The sequence below is a fragment of the Sander vitreus genome, chromosome 2 (assembly GCF_031162955.1).
Source record: "Sander vitreus isolate 19-12246 chromosome 2, sanVit1, whole genome shotgun sequence".
Taxonomy (NCBI): Eukaryota; Metazoa; Chordata; class Actinopteri; order Perciformes; family Percidae; genus Sander; species Sander vitreus.
Window position 1 is genome coordinate 13,626,554 of NC_135856.1, and position 27,102 is coordinate 13,653,655.

At 39.5% G+C, this 27,102-nt stretch overlaps 1 protein-coding gene across 4 annotated transcripts in view; it reads right to left on the bottom strand.

Annotated features, from left to right (window-relative positions):
- LOC144536151 (phospholipid-transporting ATPase ABCA1-like) overlaps positions 1 to 26,661 on the bottom strand; it is a 43,239-nt gene extending 16,578 nt beyond the window's left edge. For 2 of the 4 annotated variants that reach the window (XM_078279153.1, XM_078279125.1), the window contains exons 1-12: positions 26,495 to 26,661; positions 21,332 to 21,440; positions 19,884 to 19,977; positions 18,826 to 18,967; positions 18,441 to 18,559; positions 12,891 to 13,012; positions 10,604 to 10,795; positions 9,082 to 9,171; positions 2,955 to 3,198; positions 2,673 to 2,812; positions 2,458 to 2,574; positions 698 to 892 (exon numbers count right to left, since the gene is read on the bottom strand). In XM_078279153.1, coding sequence (XP_078135279.1) covers positions 698 to 892; positions 2,458 to 2,574; positions 2,673 to 2,812; positions 2,955 to 3,198; positions 9,082 to 9,171; positions 10,604 to 10,795; positions 12,891 to 13,012; positions 18,441 to 18,559; positions 18,826 to 18,967; positions 19,884 to 19,977; positions 21,332 to 21,397 — 1,521 coding nt within the window. In that variant the 5' untranslated portion in view covers positions 21,398 to 21,440; positions 26,495 to 26,661. Of the gene's footprint in view, positions 1 to 697; positions 893 to 2,457; positions 2,575 to 2,672; positions 2,813 to 2,954; positions 3,199 to 9,081; positions 9,172 to 10,603; positions 10,796 to 12,890; positions 13,013 to 18,440; positions 18,560 to 18,825; positions 18,968 to 19,883; positions 19,978 to 21,331; positions 21,441 to 24,014; positions 24,118 to 26,490 lie in introns of those variants that run through there. The other 2 variants (XM_078279135.1, XM_078279145.1) reach the window with 2 other exon arrangements.
- Between the last annotated feature and the right edge of the window lie 441 nt (positions 26,662 to 27,102).

A 27,102-nucleotide genomic window follows, 5' to 3' on the forward strand; every position in this document is an offset into this window, starting at 1 on the left:
AATCATTTATCATCAATTGTTTGCATCATCAGTCTATAGAATGGAAAACATCATTACTTATTTAGCTCATCCTAACATTATATATCAGAGGTACATCACAAGGCTATTAGTTCACATTTACCACTGAACCTTGATGTTTATTTTATAGGCATCCCACTGAAGAGATTTCCTGACATAGATAAGTAAAACGTTAAAAAATTTAAATTCACGAGAGCACAAACATTGATTAACATTTGGCAGGAGTTCAGGGTCTGTTTTTTATGACTTAGGCTTGGCTCTGGCATACTGAGCCAATACGCAGTGACACACTGATTCGATTTGGTGAGGGAAGGAAGAGGAAAGAACATTTGATTTCAAGGCTTTAATAGTTGTGCCTGGCTCTAAATGCAGTTTAAAGGGCATTAAAAAACAATGGAAGATTTTATAATGTGATGACCTTTTGGGGCAATTAGTTTTTAACCTACAGTATTTCCCCACTAGGTTTTCTGTGCATCTTGACTGAAATGGCAGATACTGGATAACAGCTATTTTACAGGCAGAACCTAAGACCTGGTGCGAATGTGGATTTATTGGCACTGTCCCTGACAACAAGGACGGCTACGCAGTAATATAACTTCACACGTCTGCAGACTGGACTTGTACTTGAACGTTTTAGTTGCGTGTGTTGGGGTGATGCATACTGCGCTAACACACAAACCTCCATGAAGCGTGAGATGGTCTGTATGGCATGGTCAGTTTCGTTGAAGATGTCTCTCCAGGTATAGGCCGATCCTGCGGGTCTTTGGTCCTCTGAGACCTTAGACAGGAAGGCTGACACATCTGACACACGCCACTCAGTCCCACTGAGCTGGGCATTAAAGAACGCGGCACTGGCGTTATTCTGGAGCAGGGTCTGGAAAAAGGAAGGTTTAAATCGTTTATTATAGAGTCAATGTACAATTACTGGCTACACAAACCTAAAATAATGAAGACGATACAGATAAATATTTACAGGCGGCTCAGAGTCTTCCTGTCATAAGACTTTCATTATTAAGCTAATTCTTCTTGCGCCGTAAAATTGTATGTCAAACAACAGATACAAAAATAAGCAGTTGAATAATCACTGTATTCCCTTGGGCTTGTTTGGTTTTGTGACCTTTATTACTGCTGTGTGTCTGTGTGGCTTGTAACCTATTTGACTGTCATTAGACTTTTTTTGTGATCCCTGTTCCAGGCTTTTCTCCAATTCATTATCTCTATTACCACAGCCATTTTCCTTTTTCCCAGACAGAGAAAACTATTGCCTGACAGACAAAGGCTAAAAAGAGACAGCCATCTGATCAAATTCGATACGAGTGTCTTCAACGTGATGCTATTTTAGAGAATCACCATTCGCCACTAGGTGGAAGTGGTGCTTATGCAATTTACATAGGAAGAGTGGAGTTTTGGCAAAAAACTGTGAGAAAAGACAAAAACATTTCTAGCCAGGAAGTTATGAACTATATTCCATCTGAAATTTTTCTTTTTTAAAGAAGATGACGGTAAATGTATTATTTCAGTAGAGTGACTGTAATTTCATACCCATTGATCTATGCAGATCAAGTAGTCCTGTGTGCAAGAAAACCAACACTTGTCCCAAGTCTTGCTTTACTTTATGGTTTTAGATTTTAATACCACACTGAAAATGCCTCTATGCTTTGTTTTAATGAATCATGTTTTATGGTGGACCTTAACTCGTTGTCCTTTCGGGTGAATTATCTGTCTGTATATTAGTCTCTCATTTTGTCGCTCTTACGTTTACCCAAAAGACACCAGGCAGTATGAAAAATTAACTTCTCTTTGCCTCAACCCACAAGAGGTGGAGGATAAACTAATTTTATAACATTCAGAGTCAGTCAGATGTTCTAATATAGTCAGAACATGGATCCATACTACAGCAGTCTGGGTGGTGACCTCTACCGAAGTTGTATGGTCCTTTGCAAGTCACGTCAGACACATAATTATGATTACGTCACAAAGCCGCACAGATTTCTATCTTTAAACCCCTCATGTAAACAGGAAGAAGACTTAAGGACAAGCAACAGATATCTACAACAGACAAGTTTTGGGGAAGGCGCGGTCGATCTTAGCCATCCCCGACCAACCACTCTTGGAGGAATTTGTTCTTTTCCCGGTTTACATTTTCCTTTGTTTCAAATGCAATAAAAACACCTAATTTGCACTGAACCTTTACTGGCCTGCTCAGCAGCACCTTATCATGGCCTCCATTTAAATGGTTTGAAACTTTAAACGAAAAGATACATACAGATATTTGGATGTTTTCTGTAATTGTTGTGATATATGTCTCATGTCCTCTTGTATGTTGTGTTTGTGGTTTTGCCCTCTACTGCAAATCAAATTCCCCCTTCGAGGGACAATGAAGTTCTGAACTGAACGCAGCTTTAATGTGTGTATGTGTTGGCAGTGTATCCAACTTACCCTGACCATGTCCATTTCCTCGCCATTCTCCATGAAGTTCCAAACTTTGGGCCTCATTTCCTCCCACATCCCTCCGATGTCCCTCAGCACGCCGAACTCCTGGAAGGTCTTATTAACCTGCAACCCACACACACAAAAATGCTCAGTCTCATTCAACGGGGCTTCATTCATTATTCTGATGAGGGTTTACAAAGATGAGAGCGGCCTTTTGATACCTCCTGGATGATTCTCTGTGTGGCTGGAGTATCTGGGGTGTACAGGATCTTCCCCATGAGCAGAGGCTTCAGAGCTCTCCAGATCATCCTGGAAATGGGGCTGGACTCCAGGCTCCGCATCATGTTGTTACAATAGGGAGCTGGAAAATAAACACGGAGACATTTTGAGTCTTGAACCTTGTCGGTCTATGGAAAAAAAATCTGAAAAAGGTTAAAAAAAAGAAGAAAAAAAAAGAAAAAAAGAAAATCAAGAAGTTGTTTCAGGTAGCTTTGGACACTTACTGGAAGAGTTGTCGTAAGCTGAGAAAGGTTCACTCTCGCTGTCGTTGCCATGGTTTCCAAACAGGGCCTTGTAGTTGTTGTCTTCATACCAGTTGAGAGACTTGATTTTGAGGCCCCCTCCCTCTGGGTGTCCGCAGACGATACGTGAGACAGCCTGGTACATCTGGTTTGGAGAGTCTGTGGCATTTGCAGTTAGATACAGGATCTCCTTACGCATGTCGTTCCAACTCTTCATACTGGCAAACTGGAGGGAGAGACATAGACAGATATATTAGCATGATGAAGTTTGTTAAGTACATGTATCATTCCAAAATCAACTGTTAATAAGCTGGAGGATACAAATACAGACATATCTCGTAGACCCATAAGGCACATTTGAGATGACAAATATTTCCCTTAAAGAGGCTGTTCTCGATATTAAGATTAATACATGAAGACATAAGATTAATAAAGCAGCAAACAAATATTTGCTACGTAAAGATATAGTGGAGGAATGGCGTCCTGAGCAGAAAATTAAGTCACACTTCTGTGTGTGTTGTAATCTGAGATTCCGAGAAAAGTTAAATTTTTTAACAAAGGAGAACTCTGCAGAAAATGAGTTTAGTCTGGGAATTCATGGGGATCCATGTCTCAGCTTCTAGTAACAGAAAAAGGGCAATCTATAACTGTTCATGAGTTTGAGATGTGTCACCACATCTGTGTTCAAACTTTATGTGTACATGCTTCTTCTTTCAGGGAATCTTACGTCTCATATACTGTAACTCAGTGTGATAAGTGAAGTTAATATGTCCACATCTACATTTGAAAGGCTATCATCTGTCACAACCGAAGCAGCTTATATGAACCCTGTGTGTGTGACGCTGTAGGTTTGAAGTTATTAAAGGTTATCATCTGCACTATGGGTGGTATTCCAGACAGGGAAGTCAAGTGCTGCACTGCTGGGTGGAGACACTTAGCACTTAGCCATCTGCCTGGCTAAGATAAAAAATAACTGATGTTCCCGGTCCTATCTTTCTCCCTGTGTGTGTGTGTGTGTGTGTGTGTATTTGCATCTTTCTCCAGGAGAGAGGGCAGATAGCATATAACACAGTGTTACTTACATGTTTTCACATTGTTTCTTGTATAAAAAGCAACTATGTTGATCTATGTTTTTGGAGTTCCTTTAAGTACATGTATGTATTGTCCTGTATTCACTGGTGTTAATAGGTTTACATCTCCAGTGTGCAGCTGCTTCTTTGTCAAATGCATTCAAAACTGCTGAAGGCTTGGGGGCAGTGCAGTAGTGTTCCCTTGTTATCACAGTACAAAATACTTTATTATTATAATTATAGTTCAGTATTGTTGGTAATTTCAGAAACAGGGAAAAGCCTGAGCATTTAGTTCTTAATGAATTCAACCTAAACTGTTAAGTCTCCACTGAATATTTTTGATGAAGTAAGATAAGCTAATCTCCACAGGTTTCAATATTATTCTTCCTCATTAATGCAAAAAGTATGCTTGATTTAGGGGGAAATAATTGTGTCAGTTAAAACAACAATACACACATATTTCTCTCCTTTTTCTGCTGTTCAGTAATTCCTTATTCTATCTACCCAGTTAAGTGTAAACAGACCTAATATTTGTTTAATTTTCTTGTGACAATGGCCAGACATTGGCACAAAATGATAATATATACAAAAAATGAAATGATGTGGCCATGCTAATCATAACTACAGAACATATTCCTCTAGTCATCAGAGAAACTGTCCTTGATCGTCTATCAACATCATCTATCAAGCCAGTGTGACGTCTGGCTGAAGGGAGCAGGAAGTTCATTTCCATTCACACGGCGGGTTACTTCAGGTCAAGAGACAAGTTGCCACAAGTTCCCTGTTAATGTCGCCAAACTGGTCAAGTGCACATGCAATTTTGTCACCAACTCGTGATAGGGAAGGAATGAAAGGAGGGCTTTTGTGTTTTCCGTGCAAGTAAAACATAGAAAGGGCAGAAGAAGAGGGGAGCTTTTGTTTCCTAAGAGTGAACCGCAGGAGGTTACTTGGGCTTACGATAGGCTTGGGCTCTGTGTGTGAGGAGTGGAGGAAATCACACCTTTCCTGAGGTTAATATGGGAGGAGGTCAGAGATAGGTGACAGACATGAGACTGAGAAAGAAAGAAAGAAAGAAAGAAAGAAAGAAAGAAAGAAAAAAAGATCATAGGAGTTTGCAGCAGAGCAGGAGGTGGAAACAAGAGCAGAAGAAGCGAGAACAAAGAGAGGTTACTATCGGTCATTCTCCTAATAGGCAAACCTCCTCAAGCTCCACAAGTAGAGCGCTATTATACTGACAATTGTTACAATACAGACTCACTAACATAAAAATACACACATGCGCAACACGTTAAAGGGCACGCCATGCATGGCTGTTTCATGACAAATAACACTGTTTTTTCGACTGTGTAATTTCTAATAAACTGTCCAGTCTACAGCATGTAATTGTTATTCTGCCCGTCAACAAGATATTTAACACTGTCTTCCAACGAAGCGAAAGTGAGACTGAGACTGAGACAGAAACACACACACACACACACACACACACACACACACACACACACCCCCCCCTGCACTCCCTGAGCTCATTGTGTATGTGGTTGCTTTGCAGCTAAACATGCAGCCACATCAAACCTTATCCTTCCTTCCTGCTCTTTCACGCGCAAAGAACTGGTGTAATAATGTGTGTGTGCATGTGCGTGTTGGAATGGGTGCATATCTGGGTCTTTCTGTAGGTGGTTTTCTTGTGTAGCTGTCTGTGTGTATATATGCATTATAAATGCTTTGCGGTGTGCATACTGCACGAATTACATATGTACATGTAAATATGTGTCTTCATATCTTCACTGCCAGAGGCTACAGTAGCTGCGACAAGAGAACGAGCGAGAGCGAGCGAGAGCGAGAGAGAGAGAGAGAGAGAGATGACTAGAGGTGCTTACACACCAACCAGACAGCCGACCGTCGGCAGAAAAGGCAGTCGGACTGATCAGTCGGGTCCCCGAGGTCCAAAAAAAATGCCTCAAAACACACTGAGGCGACACCGACTTGAGCTTACGCTCTGCGCGTGCGCGAAACGTAATACATCTCCATAGCAGCAGGCGGCGCTTCTCTGTTTGTTTCCCAGAAAATGAAAACCGGCAGCTGATAGGACGCACGCGTCACGTGGGTCTTTTTTCTACGGAAATTCACAGCCAGACTGTCATGGCGGCTTGTTCAGAATACGATCTCATATTGTACTAAAATAGTTAAAAGATTTCCGTCAGATTTTGAGAGGCTCATCCGCTCGCCATTTCCGGGTGAGTCCCGACTGCCCTGTCTCCGACTGAACATGTTGGGTCGGCCAAAATGAAGGCCGACGGCTCCTCGGACGGACGACGGCACGGAACACACCTCAGCCATATTTTGTTCCTCCTGTTCACACACACACACACACACACACACACACACACACACACACACACACACACACACACACACACACACACACACACACACACACACACAGACAGCCAGACACACACTTCTAAAGTAGTTTTTTGTTTGGCTACTGTTTATGTATGTAACCAACTGTGTCTACCAAAAATTTGTGTTGATCTGTGTGAGTGAGTATTAATTTGCCTTTGCTGAAAACGCTTTTGTGTGAGTAAGATATGTGCCATTTCCCCTGGAGGTATGACACCCATGTTACAGTATCTTAAGTGAGAAACACACACACGCACACAGACAGGCAGCAGAAGAGGACTGTCCCAGAGTTACCTCGTAGCAAAGCCTGTGAGGTTACTTAAGTTCAAATTTCCACTCCAGCACACAGCTATTTAGACCAGAGCAGCTCAGGGGCCAATCATAAATGAACTGTTGACATGAAATGATGCATTATAACTCTCTTAACCAGTTGTGACCTGAATATTACAAGACTTTAGAGTAGGTTTAGTTTGTCTTAAAGGAAACTAGGGTCCAGCCTTACGTAAAATGACAAACAGTATCTTTGTATTCTGACCATATCAACTTTAAATCTCTAAGGCAGTGATCAGGTTTTGGAACAGAGAGGTTATTAGAGTTTAGTTTATTCACACACTCTACCGCTTAGCTAAGCAGCCGCTTAAGCTACTTATGGCAAACAATACAAAGACACAAATGTTTCCGAGAAGCATTTTCAATACATTTTCAATACATCCTTGCATTTTTTGCATTTGTTAGGCTCGTAAGGGGAGGAAATTAATTACATTGTTTCCTTAATTACCATCACTCATGATGAAAAGTTTAGTAAAAGTTGTTGTAGATCATTATTAGGAGTATAAATCTCTGCACTGCCAGCCATGTGAACTAAACAAAATCATCTATTTACAAACAGAGAAAAGGGTTAAGGAAAAAAATTTAGCATTTAACGGCAATAAATCAAGAGCATGGATGGCTGTTGAGCACTATTTATGAGGAAAAGGACAACAATCTGCACTTGTTTCAGACTTTCTTGGAGCAACATTTCGTTGATGCTAGTACTGTAGATAAATGCTGGTTTATTTAGGAAAATTCCAAAAACAGCTCTGTTTATGTGCATACGAAATTGGAATTTAAAATAAAATCATTCCAGTGGCAGGGTATTAATGTGGCTTGTCCCATGGCTGACAATGTACATTTTTCTTGACTACTGAAAAGACATTTTGAAAATACATTATATAGTTGTTTTTGCCTTCCAACAGTGATACACCCTGGTTTGCAGGCTGCAGATGATTACTGGTTAGGAAGTAGAGGTTACTTGAGTGCATATCTCTATTCGGCTGCTTACCTCATCTACCAACCAGCTAATCTTCTTTAAACTAAATAATACACACTGAAGAAGAATGATTTCTGTGAGCAACAAAATAATCAGTGATTAAATAGATGCTCTTTCAGTAAATATGCCACTGTGAAATTACCAGCAGCCTAAAATAATCACAAAGTCTCCACAGGAGTATAAAAGATCAACAAGAGCTGGTTCAGACGAATAAAAACATGGTGAAACATGGGAGGAAGTTGTGCAAGAAAGATTTTGGTCTTTTACATTCTTCATGAGTTAATGCATGCTAAGCATTGCCCTCTCATGCAGTGACAAGTAAAAAAGAACTTGATGTGGTGGAAAGGTGATAAAAAGGATTGGTGAAGGTTGCATTTTTACTTTAGGACTGAAGAAAGGTCATTGATGTTCTTGCAGCTGCTATCACACGCGCAAATGTACACACACACACACACACACACACACACACACACACACACACACACACACACACAAAATGGTGCACACCCAGTTGGGTCTTTATGTTTTGCCAACTCAGCAAAGCAGGAGCCTGAGTTAAAGGGGGTTATGTTTGCACCACTGCAGCTCATCTCCCTTCGTACTACATTCCAGCAGCTCCGACTGGGTTACATGAGCTTAGGTCTGGCATGTGAGTGCATTGCATGTGATGCTATACTGTGTGTGTATGCAAGACAGTGAAGACAGTGCACCTGGTTGCTGGCTAAGCAAGGCTCTCGTGCCACCGCCTTCAAAAACATTTCGCACAGCTTGTTCTTGTTTAAACTTGAGAAAGATAATTTTGTAGACCTTTTATGAGTCAGAGATGATTTAGATGTTGTGTAATTTTATGCAGAAAAGTAATCTTAGGTGAAATCTAGCTTAAAAAAAGACGAATGGGAGCAACAGAAAACCAAAGCCCGCTGTGGTAGAACAAAGCCTAGATTAATATGGCTAAATGTTGAAGTGCTAAACCCATATCGACACATAATGGCCAAGTGTACAGTTAATATGCTTCGGTGTTGTTTATATATATAATCATGCAATCATGTTAGCAGCTTTTCCCAAAAAAAAGATATTACAATGAAGCAGTGTGCTCTTCCTCGACTTGTACTACTACATGGAAGATGTGAGTAATTCGTTTAGTGAGTGAGTAATTAAATTAGTATTACTACCAAGAGCTGATTCTTTGGAAGAATTGATTTTAAACAGTATTACTGAAGACTGAACTTTGGAAGTAAATATTTCAGTAGTCCTGTTTGTAAATGTTAGAACATGTGTGGGATGTTTTCTGTGTGTGTGTGTGTGTGTGTGTGTGTGTGTGTGTATCTACCTCCACGGCCAGTGCTCCCAGGCTCTCCAAAAGATTGTCAGTTGCAGCTGAGACTTCCTGAACGACTTTGGGGTCCGACTTCACATCCTTCTGTTAGAGAGAAAGGGCATGTTCACTATGTTGCAGAGTTTTTAACACTGTTTTTTTTTGTTTCTGGGCGCAATAAATACATCCTAAAAAAAGACATTCATTGAAACATAAAATGAAACTAAACTGATGTGCAGATTTATTATTCATAAATTAGTTAATTTCAAAGGATCTTAATTATGTCGGTATTTGTTATTTATCATGTATTATTGTATTAACATCTGTACTATCTTTCATGTTTTATCTGTTTATTCACTTTAGTATTAAATATGAGGTAAGAAGGGGAAAAACAGCTGTGGTAAAGGAGAAAGAAGAGGGACAACATTGGGTTCAAAGGTGATGGAAGAGGGGAGCCGAGAAAAAGAAAAACATGTCAGCATAGCTTTGACCTGTTCCCGTCCGTCAAACTGTGTGTGTGTGTGTGTGTGTGTGTTTTCTCATCTATCAGACTAAGCTGTCAGCTGCTGAAATGCCTGACACTTGATAAAGCTCAGATGTAGCTGAAGACAGAACAGCCGTCTAGGAAGACAGAAAGATACTGTAGCTCTCTCTCTCTCTCTCTCTCTCTCTCTCTCTTCCCGTTTTTCAGTATTTTGGGATATATATATATGGGATATTGTAGAGTTCTTGCCCTCACTTTTGCACAATTTTTTTACTTTTGGAAAGGAATTTCCATTATTGCATTAACATGTGGACACTGAGTTCATATAAAAAAGAAGAGAACAGTCTGTTTTGGGGTAAATCAGGTCCACAGTGAGTCAGATAATGATTTCATTCTCATGAGAGACAATAAAGTATAATTTCTTATCTTTTCAACAGCACAGCAAACAGCAGAATTGCTGACATGATTTATTTCTGAAACCGGGATGATACTCTGTCTCTCTTCCTTTGTCTGTTTCTCTCTCTGAAGATCAGTACAGAACACAATGTTTTTTTTCACCTCTTGCCACACTTTGCCACACCATTGTGACTCACATTTGGGTCACGGGTTTTATGGGAAAAGGGCAGGCTGTTCAGGAAGAAACGGACAGAGGAGAGGTGACGCTGGACAGGGAAGGGCGGAGGGAGGATGAGAGGCGGAGGGAAAACAAGTTAAGAAAACAAGGGAATACAGAAAGCACAAAGTTTCATAGTAAGCAGAAAAGACGAGGGATAAGGGATTTACATGTCATGGATGAATACGGGGGTCTGGTGATTTCATGTCAGACCTATACAAACAGTGATTTCCCTTGTCACATAGTGTCACAGTCAACAGCTCCCATTTAGCAGTCACAGTAAAGATGCGTGGCCCTAACTGTGACAGTAGGATCCATGTTGTTGAGAACATTTATATCATCTTTTAATTTAGTAGCTAGGTTTTTATTGTGATGTTAAAATTTGAATTCACTGTAAAACTACAACTGGTTGATGTGTTTGACTCAACGGATAAACTCACCCGAATAGGTTTTAGGAAGTCCAAGTTGGACAGAAAGTGGCTCTGGGCCTTGTTTAGCCAATCACTGGAGGAATTGCAGATAATTTCTTGAGTCAGACGGGAAACGGTGCGATCGGCAATGTGGACAAACTCCTCCAGGGGCGTGGTGTTACAGAGGTCTCTGAGATGAAAGCCGAAACCTTTAGTCAGCACCTGGACAGAGAAAAAAGAGCACATTGGTTCAGAAAGAGTAGAGAATTGTGATATCATATGTGTGCTAGATACTATGAGAGGACATATAGAGCAATATATCCAACAAATAAGTATCCATAAAAATATGTTAAATGTTAATGTGACAACATGGTGGCATACGAGACTGATCTCCTTCAAGTTGGAATTATTATAAGTCAACTCTTCAGTTAAAATAAATACTACACAATAACTGTTTTACTTTGAAACATAAAAGAGAAAAGGAGTCGAGTGTCCTGCCAATAAATATTTAGAGATGATCCAGTCAATTTCTATTTCCCTTACAGGAGCATAAAAAAACTCTTAAACAAAGCAAATGCAAAGATACAGAGGAGTATTTGCACATAATGCTTGGGTCTCTTTGCCATCACAAGTAACATTGAATTAATATGTGGTGAGTAACACTGTTTGTGTTTCAACACAGAGTACCCTTGGTGGTCTGTCCTGACTCTTTAAAGATCGTTATGTATCAGTCTAAAAAACATTACATTCTTAAAACCTGACTATGAGAACAAAACCATGATGCTCATAGAAAGATATGCTGAGCAACCATGAGGGGAAAAAATCTCATGAATGTCAATGCTGGATCTTGCCAAGGACTTTTTTAACAAGAAACGTCATCCAAATAAAACTTCACTCCGAGAGACTCATCTGGTGATCACAAAAATGCCATATTCTTTTTCTCTACATAAATCATTTTTGTAATTTAAACAATGCTTCTCTTCCCTTATTTTTCAAAAATTATCTAACACATTATTTGGAAGAGGAAGCACAGCTGCGCCCGTGCAGTTGAAAGAACGTCCTTTTTCGGGGAAATCAAAGCATTCAAGTACTGGATAGAGGCTGTTTTCCCTGACAGAGTCAAGATGTTCGGAGTGTGTGTCTTTGTATGTGAGTGAGTGAAAGAGACAGAGAGAGAGCAAGAGCGGAGCACACTGACTTATCATCTAGTTGTCCTTGCCCAGTCTGTGTTATGCCATGGTGTCTATCAGACTATAAACTGGTCGCACACACAATCACAGCTGGTAATCTTTTCATTGGAAAAACATCAGGGCTTTGGAGAAGTGGGAATCTAATACTAATTGTCCGATACAGAATTCAAAACATATATTTCCCTCAAGAAATTTTTATGATGAGAAATAATAAGCTTTTCCTTAAATAATGTTCCTAATGACTTTCATAGACTAATGCATCTGATCAATAGATGTCTGGAAGAAAGGGATGGGTAGAAGACAATCAGATTGTGTAACGTGAGTTTGTCTTTGAGCCTCTGTCTGTGCACGTGAGGAGAAATGGGGGGAAGGGAAGAGGGCAGAGGAGCAGTCATGTGACACCAGTCCTCCAATTGCAAAGCGGGGATGATGTGGTAGGCCGGGTGTGGAGCTGTTGTTGAGGTGGACCCTTACAGTCTACGGGTGGATCTATGTAGTGGAATCTGTCCATGTATGTGCGCGGTACTGGGTGTTGCTGTGAAATAGTTCATCATGTCAGCTTTGTGGGAAAATATATAAGGAAGAGGCAGAATTGAGGGGGGCTTTTGGAGCCCGACAGCCTCTTCACCCAACCACCCCTCACCATCAGTGATTTTTCTGCTGGGTATTTAGGGCTTAGCTGTGCCAAAGTCCTGAGGACCAACAGATGCTGTCAAGGCAAGGTCATTGGATTCATGCACGTGCACTGTGACGGTGGGGGGAGGGGGGGTATGATTACCTCATGTGAGAAGGACTAAACAAAAAAGCTGCACACAAAATAATACATTTGTTGTCTGCTATAGGTAATATGGGCCGCTAATACTCGTAGAGAGGCCTGTAATATTTAACATTCTTCAATGTGGTTTAATCATTTCATCTACAACAATCCACTTTTTTGTGTTAGAAAATCTCAAACCAATAAGTAAACTATTAGCATTCACTGAAGAGGAAATGTTGAAGGATGGGAGAGGAGGGTTTATTATTAAACATTGGAATATGTGGGTTTAAGAAGGGTATTGCAGTACTTTAATTTCAACCTTAATAAAAAGATAGCAAAAAAAAAAAAAATCTTAGAATTATTTTTCTACCTTCTCCAGATTGACGTCAGCCTCCACTATTTGCTTCAGCGCGTGATGAGGAAGTGAGGCGTTGTGGTGCAGGAAGCGGGAAAGGGTCTCATCGTCTTGCAAAAAGTCCTTCAGCTTGAAACCTAGAAAAAAAACAAAAAACATTGAAGTAGTGAGTCAACTAACTATTAGACGCACAATTCTCTTTTGGTGTTTGATAGTGCCAGGACTCATAGCAGTGTTCCCAGCATGATATACAATACAAATCATCCATTTATTCATCCATTTACTTTCCACTAACACTGCAAACCACTTTCTCATTCAATGACCATGTGAAACAAGTTATTAAATGCATCCTTGCGTATACTTGTAAAGTGACTATCTATACAATTCCACAATAGTCTGATTTATCAAGAAAAACTACCAAATCCTCAGTATTTTCCTTTTCCTCCAAAGTATAACTCTTAAATTCCCTAATATTCCAGAAATACTAATATGACTAGTGAAAAACCCCAGTGCAAGAACTCCATGACATAATGCTCAATGATAACCACAATATGTAATACATCAATAATTAGTAGACTCAGTCTGAAAGCATAAAAAAAACATCACTGAATTCAACTCCAAATGACGCCAAATCAAATGGTATATCTGAATACTCATAACTTCACAAACACATAGCCACAGTGTCCTCTCTGGACTCTGAGAGCTTTTTGTACTTTTGCTGCATTCCAAAGAAGTCAAACCATTTCTGAAACTGGCCTGAGTCAGCTGTGTGGTTGCATGTGCTCGCTCGCTCGCGCGCGCGACACACACACACACACACACACACACACACACACACACACACACACACACACACACACACACACACACACACACACACACACACACACACACACACACCTCAGTTTTTGTACACTGGGGTTACTACAGGGCTTTCCACTTTGGTCCAGATACTGCCTACCAGTCTTCCTGTCTCTCCCTCTCTCTTACACTCTTCCTTCCTAAATGTCTCTGTCTCTACCTTTCACCTACTTTTCTGTACCCTGAGCCACATCTTAACCATTTTCTCTCCATCCACCTACTAGTTCTACCAGAACTTGTCCTAGACTTTGGGTGACGCTTTAAGAGGAATCATGCAGAGAGAACAGGAATAGCTCCTGCAGCCTGCAAGCTGTTATTTTGGTTACTAACTGTGCTGTCTCGATCTGTTGTGTAACTGCAAACTTTTATGTTAGCATGGCTTAATGCTTTAAACTTAACTGATTGTTTTTTACCCTAAAGAGGTTTACGCATTCTTTTACTGCCTTGGTTTATCAATATGAATACATTTATCAAAGAATGAATGCTTAATGCTCTGCTCTCTTCTAGTCTGTTCACAACTTAATAATGCTGAATTGAATAATTGAATTAGATTGCTTATTTTAAAATGTCTTCCTACTACTCCGCCCCCTTCGTCTTCTGTTTCCTTTATCTCCAGTAAATCTTTTTTTGCTTGCTTTATTTTGAAGCTATCAGATCACACACACACACACACACACACACACACACACACACACACACACACACACACACACACACACACACACACACACACACACACACACACACACACACACAGAGGAAACACTTCGCTTTTACTGAATTGAACTTCCCCTGGGAGGAAGTGAAAGAGAACAGTTTGTTTCTGTGTGTTCAGGAGGCACATGTGTGGCATCGCTCTCCCTTACTGCCTCCATGGCTGTGCACCAGGATGTGTGCTATTTGAGTTTGAGGTGTGTGAGTGTGTGTTACACATACATCCTTACCATGCCTGCTCTCCATGGGCCTATGTGCATGTGAGTGTGTGCGTGCAATTGTGCACCTGTGCCTGCAGTGTGTAACCTCAACTCTCAGGGGTGAACAACCAGGGAGTGCTAATAAGGTCTAATCAGTGTCCCAGTAGGAAGTCACAGCTCCCATGGTGCATTACATCCAAAGGCCCTCGAGGACAGACCAGACTGGATGCAAAGCAGTCAGCAAAGGTGCTTGCGTGTTTGTATTCAATTTCCTTGTTTTACCTTATCTGTGTGTGTTTGTCGTAGTGTGGGCTGCCTAAGTGGTTTAAACCCCCTGAGTTAGCAGGAGCAGAGAGGGTTTCTAAAGTAAGAAAACATAAGTAAGAAGAAGATAAGTAAGAAGTAACAAACCTTATTTGTGTTTGTTTTTCCTATGGTGGAGCCAGCTGTATACAAGGGCGAGCCCTAGATTAACATTCAAGTCTGTGCTTGCTCCTGGCGGTGCCTATTCATATTTGAAAATACTGTGACACACTTAGAAACCAGTGACTTCAGTGGTCACACCGGTCCATAAACTGGCTGGGATCTCTGTGGAAAAAAGTATTCCACAAATCTACCACAGCTTGGCTAACAAGCATGAAGTAGCAATCCTGAAGTGACTTTGAAGTCTGATCAAGATAAGATGGATGGATCAAATTCTGACAGCAGAGTCAGAGAATCAACACACAGAATGGTTGTGTAACAGGGGGACTGTAAATTTAAGTAGTGTTTTGATGTAGATAGTTGGAGAAGCAAATACTTTTTGGATTGTATCCAAGCTCTGTGTGAGAGCCTATTTGAGTTTTAGATGTCCTAAATCAGAAAAGTTCTGTGAGGTGATGTTATTTCTCACTTTCCCAAGGAGCTAGGGCCTGGTTTCACCACTCAGGTAGATCAATTAGGTTAAAGGTTAAAGTGAGGGTTGAACTATAGACATGTTGGACTGATGTTTATGGTTAAGGTGATACAGAATAAATGCAATGTACTGTATGTGTTTGGGGCTATGCAAACTGTGGGGACTGTGCTGCCATAAAAAAGGCAGCACAGTACCCATTTTAAAAGATCAGGCTCAGACACATCGAGCCTTTGAATCAAAATGGAGGCAGCCAGATAAAATATGAAGTTGATGAAAGTCTAAAAATGGAAGATAAAGTAAAGTAAATTAAAGTAAGTATGTAAATGTTAAAATAAAATGTTTCAGCTTCACTTTTGTGAAGACAGATAGGGAAGACAAGAAAAAATGCTGTGGCGTTTGAAAAGCTCAACATTGACTATCAGACCATACTTATCTCTCAATCATTTATCTATTTGGTAACATCTTTTTTTTTTAAATGCTCAAATGTCTGTTGATTTTCTCCATTCCATCTATCTGCCATGTCATTCTGTACTATCTCATAAAGCAGGAATGCACTGAACCTCATCAAGAAAAGTATATACTGTGTGATTTATCTATTTATCCTATGGGGGGGGGAAGCGTATCCCTCTTCCTGACCCTTTACAGGGCTCCTTCCCTATCAGTGTAAATCTAATTTGCTGACACACGTCGGTTGCTGAATTATTAACTGACATGTGAGGGTCTCCACTCCCTGCTCTTTAATCATGCTGTTATTCCTATAGCGTCACTCTGCAGGTGCAGTGCTCTATTTACTTTTTCCTGCATCATACGTGACTGTCTCTGCGTTATGTCGGTGCATTCCCTCACATGGATTAAAGACAAATACCGAGCGGAATATGGGATTAAGCACAATGCTGTGCATTTAGAAATCAGTTGTGATAAACTGCACAGATGCGCTGTTAAAATGATAAAGAGCCTGAATTAAAACAAAAATCCAATTAAAATGTAGTGACCCACAGATAAGATGAAGATCTATTACTGGGCTCTAATGTATACTGCTTACAAGATGGAAAGGAAAGACACAAAAAGAGATGAGGACATCCCAAATGAGAAATTAGCAAACTTGGGAATTTGTTAATGAATAAAAATGATTTTCTTTTCATTTACTCTGATGTTTAATCTCTCAATTTTTTCAGGCCATGCTATGTAGGGCCATTGCATAACGAAGTGTACCTTTGGGCTAGTAAAGCAGACTGTAGCCAAAACAACAAGAACCTTGATCGTTCTGCTTTGTTGCATACTTTCTGATGGTACACCCTTACATTAGTGTCTGATGTGAAACCAAGCTAATATGTCTTTATTTATAGAAACTGAGTATCAGAGAAATATTGCTCTAGTAAAGCAACACTAATGAAACAAACAAAAGGACTCCAATTAGACTCCCTCATTTCACGTTAGCAATTAACTGAGGTCAGTACTTATGTCACTGCTGTTTACTGTTCTTGCACTCTGTCCTGTAATGCCCTTTGTTGTGTTATTATCCTCCATTTTATACAGTGTTTATGTTTTTTTTCCGTCATTACATTGTTTTCCATTTTCTTTTTGTCCTCGTTGTCTTTGTACACATGGTCGGCTGGAAAACAGACATTGCTCCCAGCACGCGTCCCATGTCAGAATGGATACTGCATTGAAATGAAAAGATCTTTTTCACTGAGCAAAGTTAATGTGTTTGTATGACTTCTATGCAAGTGAAGTAAAGTAAGTGCAGATTCAACACAGCCAGCTTTCCCATTTGCAGGTTGCTTTGACGGAGTCAGCACAGTGAAGTCAACAACGAGATGTTATTTTAGAAAAACGACCTTTCTCTGCTTCAAGAGGTAATGATAACAAATATCTCCCTCTTTCGTCTTCAAAAAGAACGCATTTTAAAATGTTATTCTACAAACTTGAGCACTAACATTTAAGATTAGGATGTCAGTCAAACTGAGAGCAGAGATAGCAGAATCACGTCTGTGACCACTCGTAGACAGGAAGCAGCAACTTTCCAGTCAGAACAACTCAACATTTACTATCAGATCTGTGCAGGGATTGCATTATGATTGTCAGGGTGGTGCACACGTTTTTCCTGTCTTATACCACCACTGGCACGTACAGTAATAACAGAGAAGTGCAACACCCAGTGGCTTCTGGGAGAGGGGCCCACCATGGCTGGCAGGCAGTGATAAGGAAGGGACACGTTGCACTCTGAACACCGCTCCAAAGACTGAGCTAACATCAGCTCAGTTAGCTGCTGCACTGTAAAGTAACTATGACAAATCACGTTATCTAATTTTAACATGTCGCTAATAATTGTTTTGTTATTGATCTGCAATGATTAAAGCTTCATTCACTTTGTAGTAATTAAGTGGCATGCCTCACTCTCTCTTTTGAGTCTAAATCCTAAGCGATTGATAATGTCTTGGAATATTTCAACATAAGACAAGTGTAGAAAGGACATAGGACCCTTATTTTCAGACCACCATTTCAGGTTGTTGAATGGGTAGTAGACCGAACAAACTACAATCTAATTTGTTTTCAATAAAGGAAAAGATAATCATCAAGATGAAATATCTTTACAAAAACTACTTCTTGCTTCTTTGGGAAACAATACGTTTTCATGAACCTAAATATTTCCCCCGAGCTGAAGCTCAATACCATAACCAGCAATGTGTGAATAAACTGAAGGTGTGAGTTACCGACACAGTTCGATCATATCTGCATGAGCAGTTGTGTAAGAGTTTTCCTTTCTGTTTAAATGAACATACAGGCAAGACAAATGGATGAATGGGTGATCAATGTGTATGGGTGGGTGACTAAAGGGATCAATCAGTATCAAAACATCAGAAAATGAGCACAAAATCAAAGGGATGTCCTTACGAGCACTGTTCTTCTGCAGCTTCTTGAGGGCCCTCAGCAGTCCCTTGTAGCCCTCGTAGCTTTTATCATTCTGTGAGTAGAGCAGGATCTTCTTGGCGTCAATGAACAATCGGGAGATTCTAGTGAGGTTGGCAAAAAGAGGTAAAATCAGACACACTGTTTGACATCTCTTAAGAATTCAAAGCCTGAGAAGATCTTTTCTCAATTTTCTAAAAGAATACACTTTGTGACTTAATCCAAATTATTATGTTGATAAAAAAAGATTGAAAACTATAAAACAAAATGACACACAATTCATGTTTCTTTGCACTAAGTGAATACTTTGAATCAACCCAAGCAATGCATTGATTTAACTATGAATCAGCAAGAGGGCCGTTTTACTCACATAGAATCATTGAAGTTTCCCACCACCCCGGGACTCTCGCCAGGGGTAGGATTACGAAAGCACGGGTTGTTGGCGTTACAGATGATGCCTTGCACCCAGGGCAGGGACCCCGCTGAGGGCATGGCCTTGTTCGGGAAATGGCCTGAAAAGGAAAGGGACGGCGTACATTTTTTATAATTAGTTTTAAATTTGGAATATCAGTAAAACAGAAAATCGTCTCAATTTACAGACATCATTCAGCCTCACACAAGAACATTGTTAACCAGCATTGTCATTCTTGCAAATCAGGTGAATTCTTCCGTATTAAGTGTCTCAGTAACTAGTTATTAGTAGTAGTATTAATAGTTTTACTCTCCACCAATCAAACCTAAACTCCAAAAAGTATTCCACTGTGTGTAAATCCTTCTGTCTTTAGCATTGACATTATCTTTACAATTGTTTGTACTCCATCTTAACTGCTACTGCTGCAATTTACTGAGGTTAACTAGCTATTATACTGAAAAGATAAGTGTAGAGGGCACAAAGGGAAAGTTGGAGTTCACTGGGTTCGGACTGACTTGTGATACACCGTCATTTGTTACAAATAGGGGAACTGTTTTCCTTCCCAAAAAGTGAGCACACTAATATGAAATGCTGATTGGATTTTTTCTGTGTGCTTTTTACCAGTGAGTTGAAACATGGTCACCAGTTGTGAAACCACCTTTTCCAGGAGCTAAAGGTCCTATCACACATTCACAAAGTGCAAACAAAGGTTGACAAATCTGAGCGCTATTACTGTGACAATAACATGGAAACCTTGGATGATATTGATTTTACCAAGAACCAAGAGGCAAAAAATAATGGCCAAAGACAGTCAATGTCTTAGAACAGTTGAATAACAGTATACCGGTAATACTGTGTATCATTTTATTATTTTGAAGAATTTAACTCACAACTTGTAATACTACATCTGCACTTTTTAAATATCGGATGGTTCATCATTCATAATCAATATTAGATGTGAATGAAGTAAAAAAATATTTAGTACCACCCTCCATCCCCCCCCACCGTCTGCTTACATTCATGTTGCTCGTAGGGTGGATAATGTATTCGGACTGAGATTAGGATGAAGAAGATAAACAGGGGCCAGATGATCTCAATCAGCAGCTGGATCTAAGAATGGAAGACAAAAAGGATGATTAAAAAAGTTAATCAAGTAAATAAAAGTGCTTCACACCCAAAAAAAAGGGGTTTCCTTTGCGCTTTGCAGTTTTTGTGTAATTTCAGTTCAACTAAGGTCATTTCTGCTGTTTTAGAAGAAGAAAAAACATCACGAGTTGTGTGTGCGTGTGTGTGTGTGTGTGTGTGTGTGTGTGTGTGTGTGTGTGTGTGTGAAGGGAGCTGTCAACTGTTGTCCTTTGTAAACAGTAATCCCCACCATGAATCTGGGTAAAGCGTGTGTGTTAAGGGGAGACAGAGTGAGACAGAGTGAGAGGTCTGCAGGGTTTAGAGGACTTTGTCCATCTGTTCCATATGGCCCTTCTGCTTCAGCTGCCTGTGTCTCAGCCTTAACCAGCATGGCAGACATGCAGCGCGGGGGAAAAGAATAAAACCTGTTTTAGAAAACGCGCTGTATCCCTTTGTTGGAAATTTGATTTAATGTCAAGCAACCACCGCCATCACATTGAGGAGGAGTTTCTGCTTGAAGGTCAAAATGGCTTAATTGTATGCAGATGAGCCTCCTCACATATAAAGAACAACAATGCGATTGGAACAGAATTTGATTTCCACAACTTTGAGTGTGTGGGCACCAACCAGCACAAGATGGTAACTGGACAATGGATATGACATTATGTGTCATCATCACATCTTCGACTGACTCATGGAAATCTTTAAACTGTAATGCTTTTCAGTCCGAGTGGCTCGGAGGAGAATTACATCATTTCCATTGTTGTGGGCTGTGTACACATTGTAATATGCATATTATTTATGAGGAAAGACATAAACATGTACAAAGTCTTTCTAATTCCCTTATGACTCGTCATGTGATACTGGAAAATCATCTCTGATTTAAAGTCGGTCCGTTGAAAAAGTGGCTGAGACAAAGCATTCAGGGGAAATTATACAAAAGAACAGATGCCCCTCCATTTTGCTTTTCAGTCTTATTTTATGGATTGACCTGAACACGTGCTTCATCGTATTATTAGCACAGCTAACTTCAAACAAGAGGTCAATGCAACGAAAGATAATGATTCTGACTGGCAGCATTAAAATACTGTATGTGATACTTTTTTTTCTGAGTGGATCATTAAATAAAATCAAATACACAAAAATAACCCAGCATTGATGAGTGAAAACCTCTGTTTTAAGAAACAATCATAAGGAATGGAATATTTATATTCTGAAATTAATTTTTAAAAAAAAAATAAAAAAAATATTTAAAACAAATGACCAAATAAATAATTGACTGTGTTCTCATCCAGTCCATTGTTCTTATGAGTAAGTCATTTAAAGCACTCCTACTTACAGTCTGTCTCCGTCGGTAGGTAAAGTTCTTCCAAAGCAGTAAACCCAGTTGAGTGGAGACTGCCATGTTGACGTCTTCCCTACCTCACCGAGCACGCTCCAGCTCCTCACTGTGAACCCAAAAAGACAAAGAGAGAGGGTCAACCACTGCCATTTTGTACATGTAAAACAGGCAAAACTCAACAAATAACACTTTCCTCACTATGAAAGGGCCACAGATAAAATACAGTCAGCTGACTAACACTTTACAGTCCAGCTTTGTTCCTTTGGAAAAGACATGGTCTACAAAGAAAATTGTAAATCCCACATACACTGACGCACAAAACTGATGTGAAAACAGAACAGAAAGTCTTTTCACCAGCAAACCATAACCAAGTGCATGCAACTGTACCAAATGTGGCTGTAACGTTGAGTTGATCGTGTCACAATAAGGCATGAAAAGCAATTCAGAGTCAGAAAGAGAACTTTCAAACAAACAGCAAACATTAACTGGCTGCTTATTATTATTATATTCTAAAAAGTTGAAAAAACTAAAATGCAGTAAATTGCCATCAGATCAAATCACCTATTGAACCAAACTGTTCTGAAACGCAGACCAGCCAAAAGTACAGCAACACTCAGCAAATGATGTCGCCTGATGACTGAGGAAGGCTGCTAACAACTGCAGCTTCAAGTCTGCTTGATGTCGACTCATCTGTCCAAAGGTCAAGTGACAGTTTGACTGGGAGGATGAGTGGGTTGTGGGCACTTTCCACATGGTGAAAAGTTTTGGTTATCCCTTTTAGGGCTGTGCAATTAATGAAATTTGAATCGCAATATTGATTTTGGCTCCTAGGGATCACAAAAACAATGTAATCGAGAAGAAAAAAAATTATTTTCCACATTACGTTTTTAAGTAAACTCATTTTGTCTTGTGTTCTGAATGAAAAAGTTCAAACAGGAAAAGTATCAAGGGAAATTTCACAGTTCAAGTTAGTTAAGTTTTTACTGCTGATTTGTTGAACTGTTTCACTGTTCAATAAATGCAACATCTTTCCAAAAGTCAATAAATAATTGTGTTAAATAATCAGGATTGTGATTCCATAATCAAGCAGCCCTAATTGCTTAATCATCAGAATTTTAACCCTGGTAACACCTCAGTATCACACACAAAGGTACATTTAAAGTAGGCTAAATGTGACAAGCAAACCCCTGCCCCCTATGATCAATCTAAACAAAACAACCAGTGATCAAACAGCATTAGTGAGTTTACCCAAAGTAATGTAATGAGCAGATATACACTTTCACGCAATTTCTTTGCTAGGCAAACATGATTCATACTTTTTAGGACAAACTTTTTCATGCCCATTTGTTTATTCTATTTGCAGATTCGAAAGACCTTATATTTTTGACTCCAGAAAGAAAACTAAAATACACAAAATATATACGTATTTTAGTTTTGTTACTTTGTTTGTCATTTTTCCCAAAGAAGAATAACTTCGTTATCTGGATGCTAAGTAGGCCAAAAACCCACAAATCAGAAACATGGAGTTATCCAGCTAATTTTGTAATCCTGTTTTGTCAGACAGACACCTGGCCATCAGGGGCTACAATTAGCTCAGCAACCAAAGACTGAGACCTTAACTCCTTTATTAGGGTCATCATGCTTTACAGCACATGAGGAAAATATAGCTCAGGTCTTAAATGTTTATGTAATCACCATTTCAAATCTAGCTATGAAATTGATCACAGCTCCCACTTTAATTCTTATATTCACAAAAAGCTAATCAAGACATTTCATCACCGTTTAAAGTTAGTCCATGCAATATCTCACACCAATAATTACTAATGTTGTTGTCTAATTTTTCTGGCTGTTACTTCAAGTTTGGTGGTTACCTTTAAATGCAGAATAAAGCTGACTGGATGACATAGAGATTGGAACGACAGCACAACAATGTCAAGGACACAGTGATGTTCAAATATTATGCTCTCCACTGATCATTTGCTTGTGCGTGAGGCCCTGCACCAATCAAATCATTAATCCAGACTTCTATGGTTTTACACCACATTTTCTCTAACGCAACCATAATGACACCAAAGTCACATCTAACCACTTTCCCAACAGTCTCCACTTACTTGCAGGGTGAAACTAATTTATAACACCACTGCCAGAATATCTGCCTTCTAGCATTAAGTGATTGCCAGTGGGATGGGTGGGTATCAAAAGAAAATCAAATACAATACAGTTGCCAACAACATTTTAGTTTTTATAACTCAAATGCATTGCACAAATTTTCCAGTAACATGCAACTGGCTGTATTAAGTAGGCTAAATCCCCTGGAATGCATGATATGTCACAATAAAAAACCAACAGGACCTTTGGGATGAACAAACAACACAGTGATCCAATATCTGCTGTACTAGTACATCTGTTTTCTCTGTGAGTCACTTCATTAAATAGCAGCAGTCACGGCACAGCGGGCACACAATGTAAAATACCTACTGAAAGACAAACACAAAAAATCACCAAATAAACAGCTGGCCATTTGATAATAAAGGACTGAAAAAGCTGATCATGTGATTTAACAAGGGCACAATATGAAGCTATTGAACTACCCTAGAAACAACGTTAAAGGAACACGCCGACTTATTGGGACTTTAGTTTATTCACAGTAACCCCCAGAGTTAGACAAGTCGATACATACCCTTCTCATCTCCGTGCGTGTTGTAACTCTGTCTGACGCCCCCAGCGCTAGCACAGATCCTGGAGGTAACCGGTTCCAACTAGCCTACTGCTCCGAATAAGTGACAAAATAACGCCAACATGTTCCTGTTTACATGTTGTACAGGGTGTACAAATAACAAGGTCATATGAGACAAAGCCGTCTTCTAACCGTATACAAACTGGGAACTATATTCTCAGAAAGGCGAAGCACTGCTACTTCTGCTACTTGGGCGGAGTGATTTGCTAGCAGCACCTGAAGCCCTGTGGTAGTAATAGAGTCAACAATTACTAGATAGTAAAATCATAGTGACTTTGTTATTTGTACACCCTGTGACTATACAAATCACAACATGTAAACAGGAACATGTTGGCGTTATTTTGTCACTTATTGGGAGCAGTAGGCTAGTTGGAACCGGTTACCTCCAGGATCTGTGTTAGGCTTAGTTAGCGCTGGGGGCGTCAGACAGAGTTACAACACGCACGGAGATGAGAAGGGTATGTATCGACTTGTCTAACTCTGGGGGTTACTGTGAATAAGCTAAAGTCCCAATAAGTCGGCATGTTCCTTTAATGCTTATATTGCTGTTGGCTTAAAGACAAAAACATCATCAGAACAGGCCTTGTCATTAGTCACAAATTAACATTTTCTCTTACAGTAGATGTTGAATTTTTCAGCGAATATGCCAATAAATACCAAACAAATCATATGAAATGAATTAGGGAAAAAACACCACCTACATTGCCATATTGTGGTCTGCAATGTTGCTGTATGTGTAGGCGGACAACAATTTTCCACATTTGGATTGGATTTTGCCCCATCTTAATTATATCCCAAATTCACTATCAATTTTGATTACTGAAATACATAGTGTCACTAAAACTCTTCCACCTTCATTTGGGGGATTTATATCTTAACATGACATCTTGCTTACATGTTCGTTGAAAGACCTGATTTTCATCGAACTTGCATCAGCTTGATTCAACTGATGTTTTCTGTAATCATACTATCTGAAGCTTGAACTGTTTTTGGCGAGTTCACCCTGCAAGAATTGTCGGATTTTGGTAAACACTGAGGTGAAAATACATCGTATGCAGAGACAACAGGGACTGTGCTGAGTGTTCAACAGCACAAATGGTGCAGAGCCAGGGCGCCTCTAGTGGTATACAGAAAAATCTTCTTATTTTATACTTGTTTACCATCAACCCTCACTCGCGTGCTGTATCGTACTTACAGGATTGTGTTTTCAACTCATTGTCTTCATTGTTTCAGAACATATAGGCCTCGTTGAAAGATAATTTAAAATGGAAAACGAATCAAAAGGACAGTTCACTTTTCCTATGACAAAGAAGACGATAAAAGACCGTCGATTCTTTGTATGAAAGAGGCATTTTTGCTTCTTTAAACCATGAATGTAAACAGAAAGCTTATGTATGTCGTCGACGTTGCACCATCACTGCAGCCATGCACATGAATAAAAGCACTAACATGAATAAGCTGCATTACTGCGCTGACCCAGAACACATTGTGGAAAAATATTTTAACATATTATGAAGGAAAAACAGGCTACTGTTAATTGTCATAAAGGGGCATATTTTTCACTGCGCCTTAATATCAACATTATGACAGAATGTCAAAATTCATCATCTGACTGATCATGACTGACTTATAGCCTAAATGCTACTTGTGGTTCATTGTTCTGTTAAATGAGGTTACTGTCGGTCATTCAGTTCCGCGATGCTGACCCAAAGCAGCGTCAAGTCAGCCAAAATGAGACTACAAGTAAGGTGTGCTTCCAGTATTTAGGCCGTAACAAATGTGACTTAAAAATACTTGCAATTGAGTACGGATATACCCTTCTGTAACCTTAAAACTAATTAGCTGTGGCTTTGCATTGCATAACATTACGAGGGAATGTGAACATTTGCTTTGTACTTCTTGCTTTATTCATTAATGTTTATATTTCTATCAAATAAGGACGTTGCCACAAGGAGGCTTTTATTTTTTGGAATACCTAACCGGAAACCTTGTGTTTGACTGTAGCTAACTTGACACTGGTCCAACTCACACGGTCGAAGAGGATGATAAAAGAGCAAAAACCAGCAATGACAATACTTGTCATTTTACCCAAACAACGACATTGCCTTTAACATATAACGTCCATTCAGCAAATGGCAGTTCTTGTTTAACTTTGCGACCTTAAAATGAAGGGAAAAAAACCTCTGCTAATAATTAACGTTATCATCATTCAATACAAAATAGGTTTTTGTTTTTAACGTTCAATTTGCCTACTCAAAGCCAAAAACAGAACATATGAGATGACAATATATGAAATTATATGAAAATATGTTTTTAGGCTACTGTAACACGGTGGCATAGCCTACATCTCTTTGTTGACCCAACAAAGAAAGTCATAAACCCCCCAAAACTCCCAACCCCCCAAAAAACTCCAACTCACCGACCTTGATCCTGAACGGTGTTAATATCCACTGTTTCTCTTTTCATAAATTAAAATCCTTCGTCCAGGAAAAAAAACTTGTAAATGGCAAATGTAATGTACTCCTCTACCGTTGCTCAGTGTCTTGGCAAAACTGTTCTTTTCTTCTCCGGCAGGGTTTTATAGCGCTGCTCGATGCGGAGCAGAGCAGAGTAGAGCAGCAGCAGAGGTAACTAACGGTCACCGTTTGATGCTGCTCCCATAAAAGGCAAGCACGTGTGGAGTCAAAACATCTCTTAAAGGGCCAGCGACACCTCAACGCCTCATCAATGCACTGTGGGGCTTTTCAAAGAATATTAAAATACTACTTATAATACTAGGCTAGACTAGAACTACTAGGCCTCCTACTAATATAGCAATAATCATTATCATCATCATCATCATAATAAACCTGTAACAACTTAAATATTCACAAAATCACAAGAGGAGATGGCATATAGTTAAGAGGATTTCAGGATTTACAAACAATAGAGTATTATTATTATTATTATTATTATTATTATTATTATTATCATCATTACTTATTATACAGAATTTGATATATAGATACATGGATAAATGGATTACTTTACT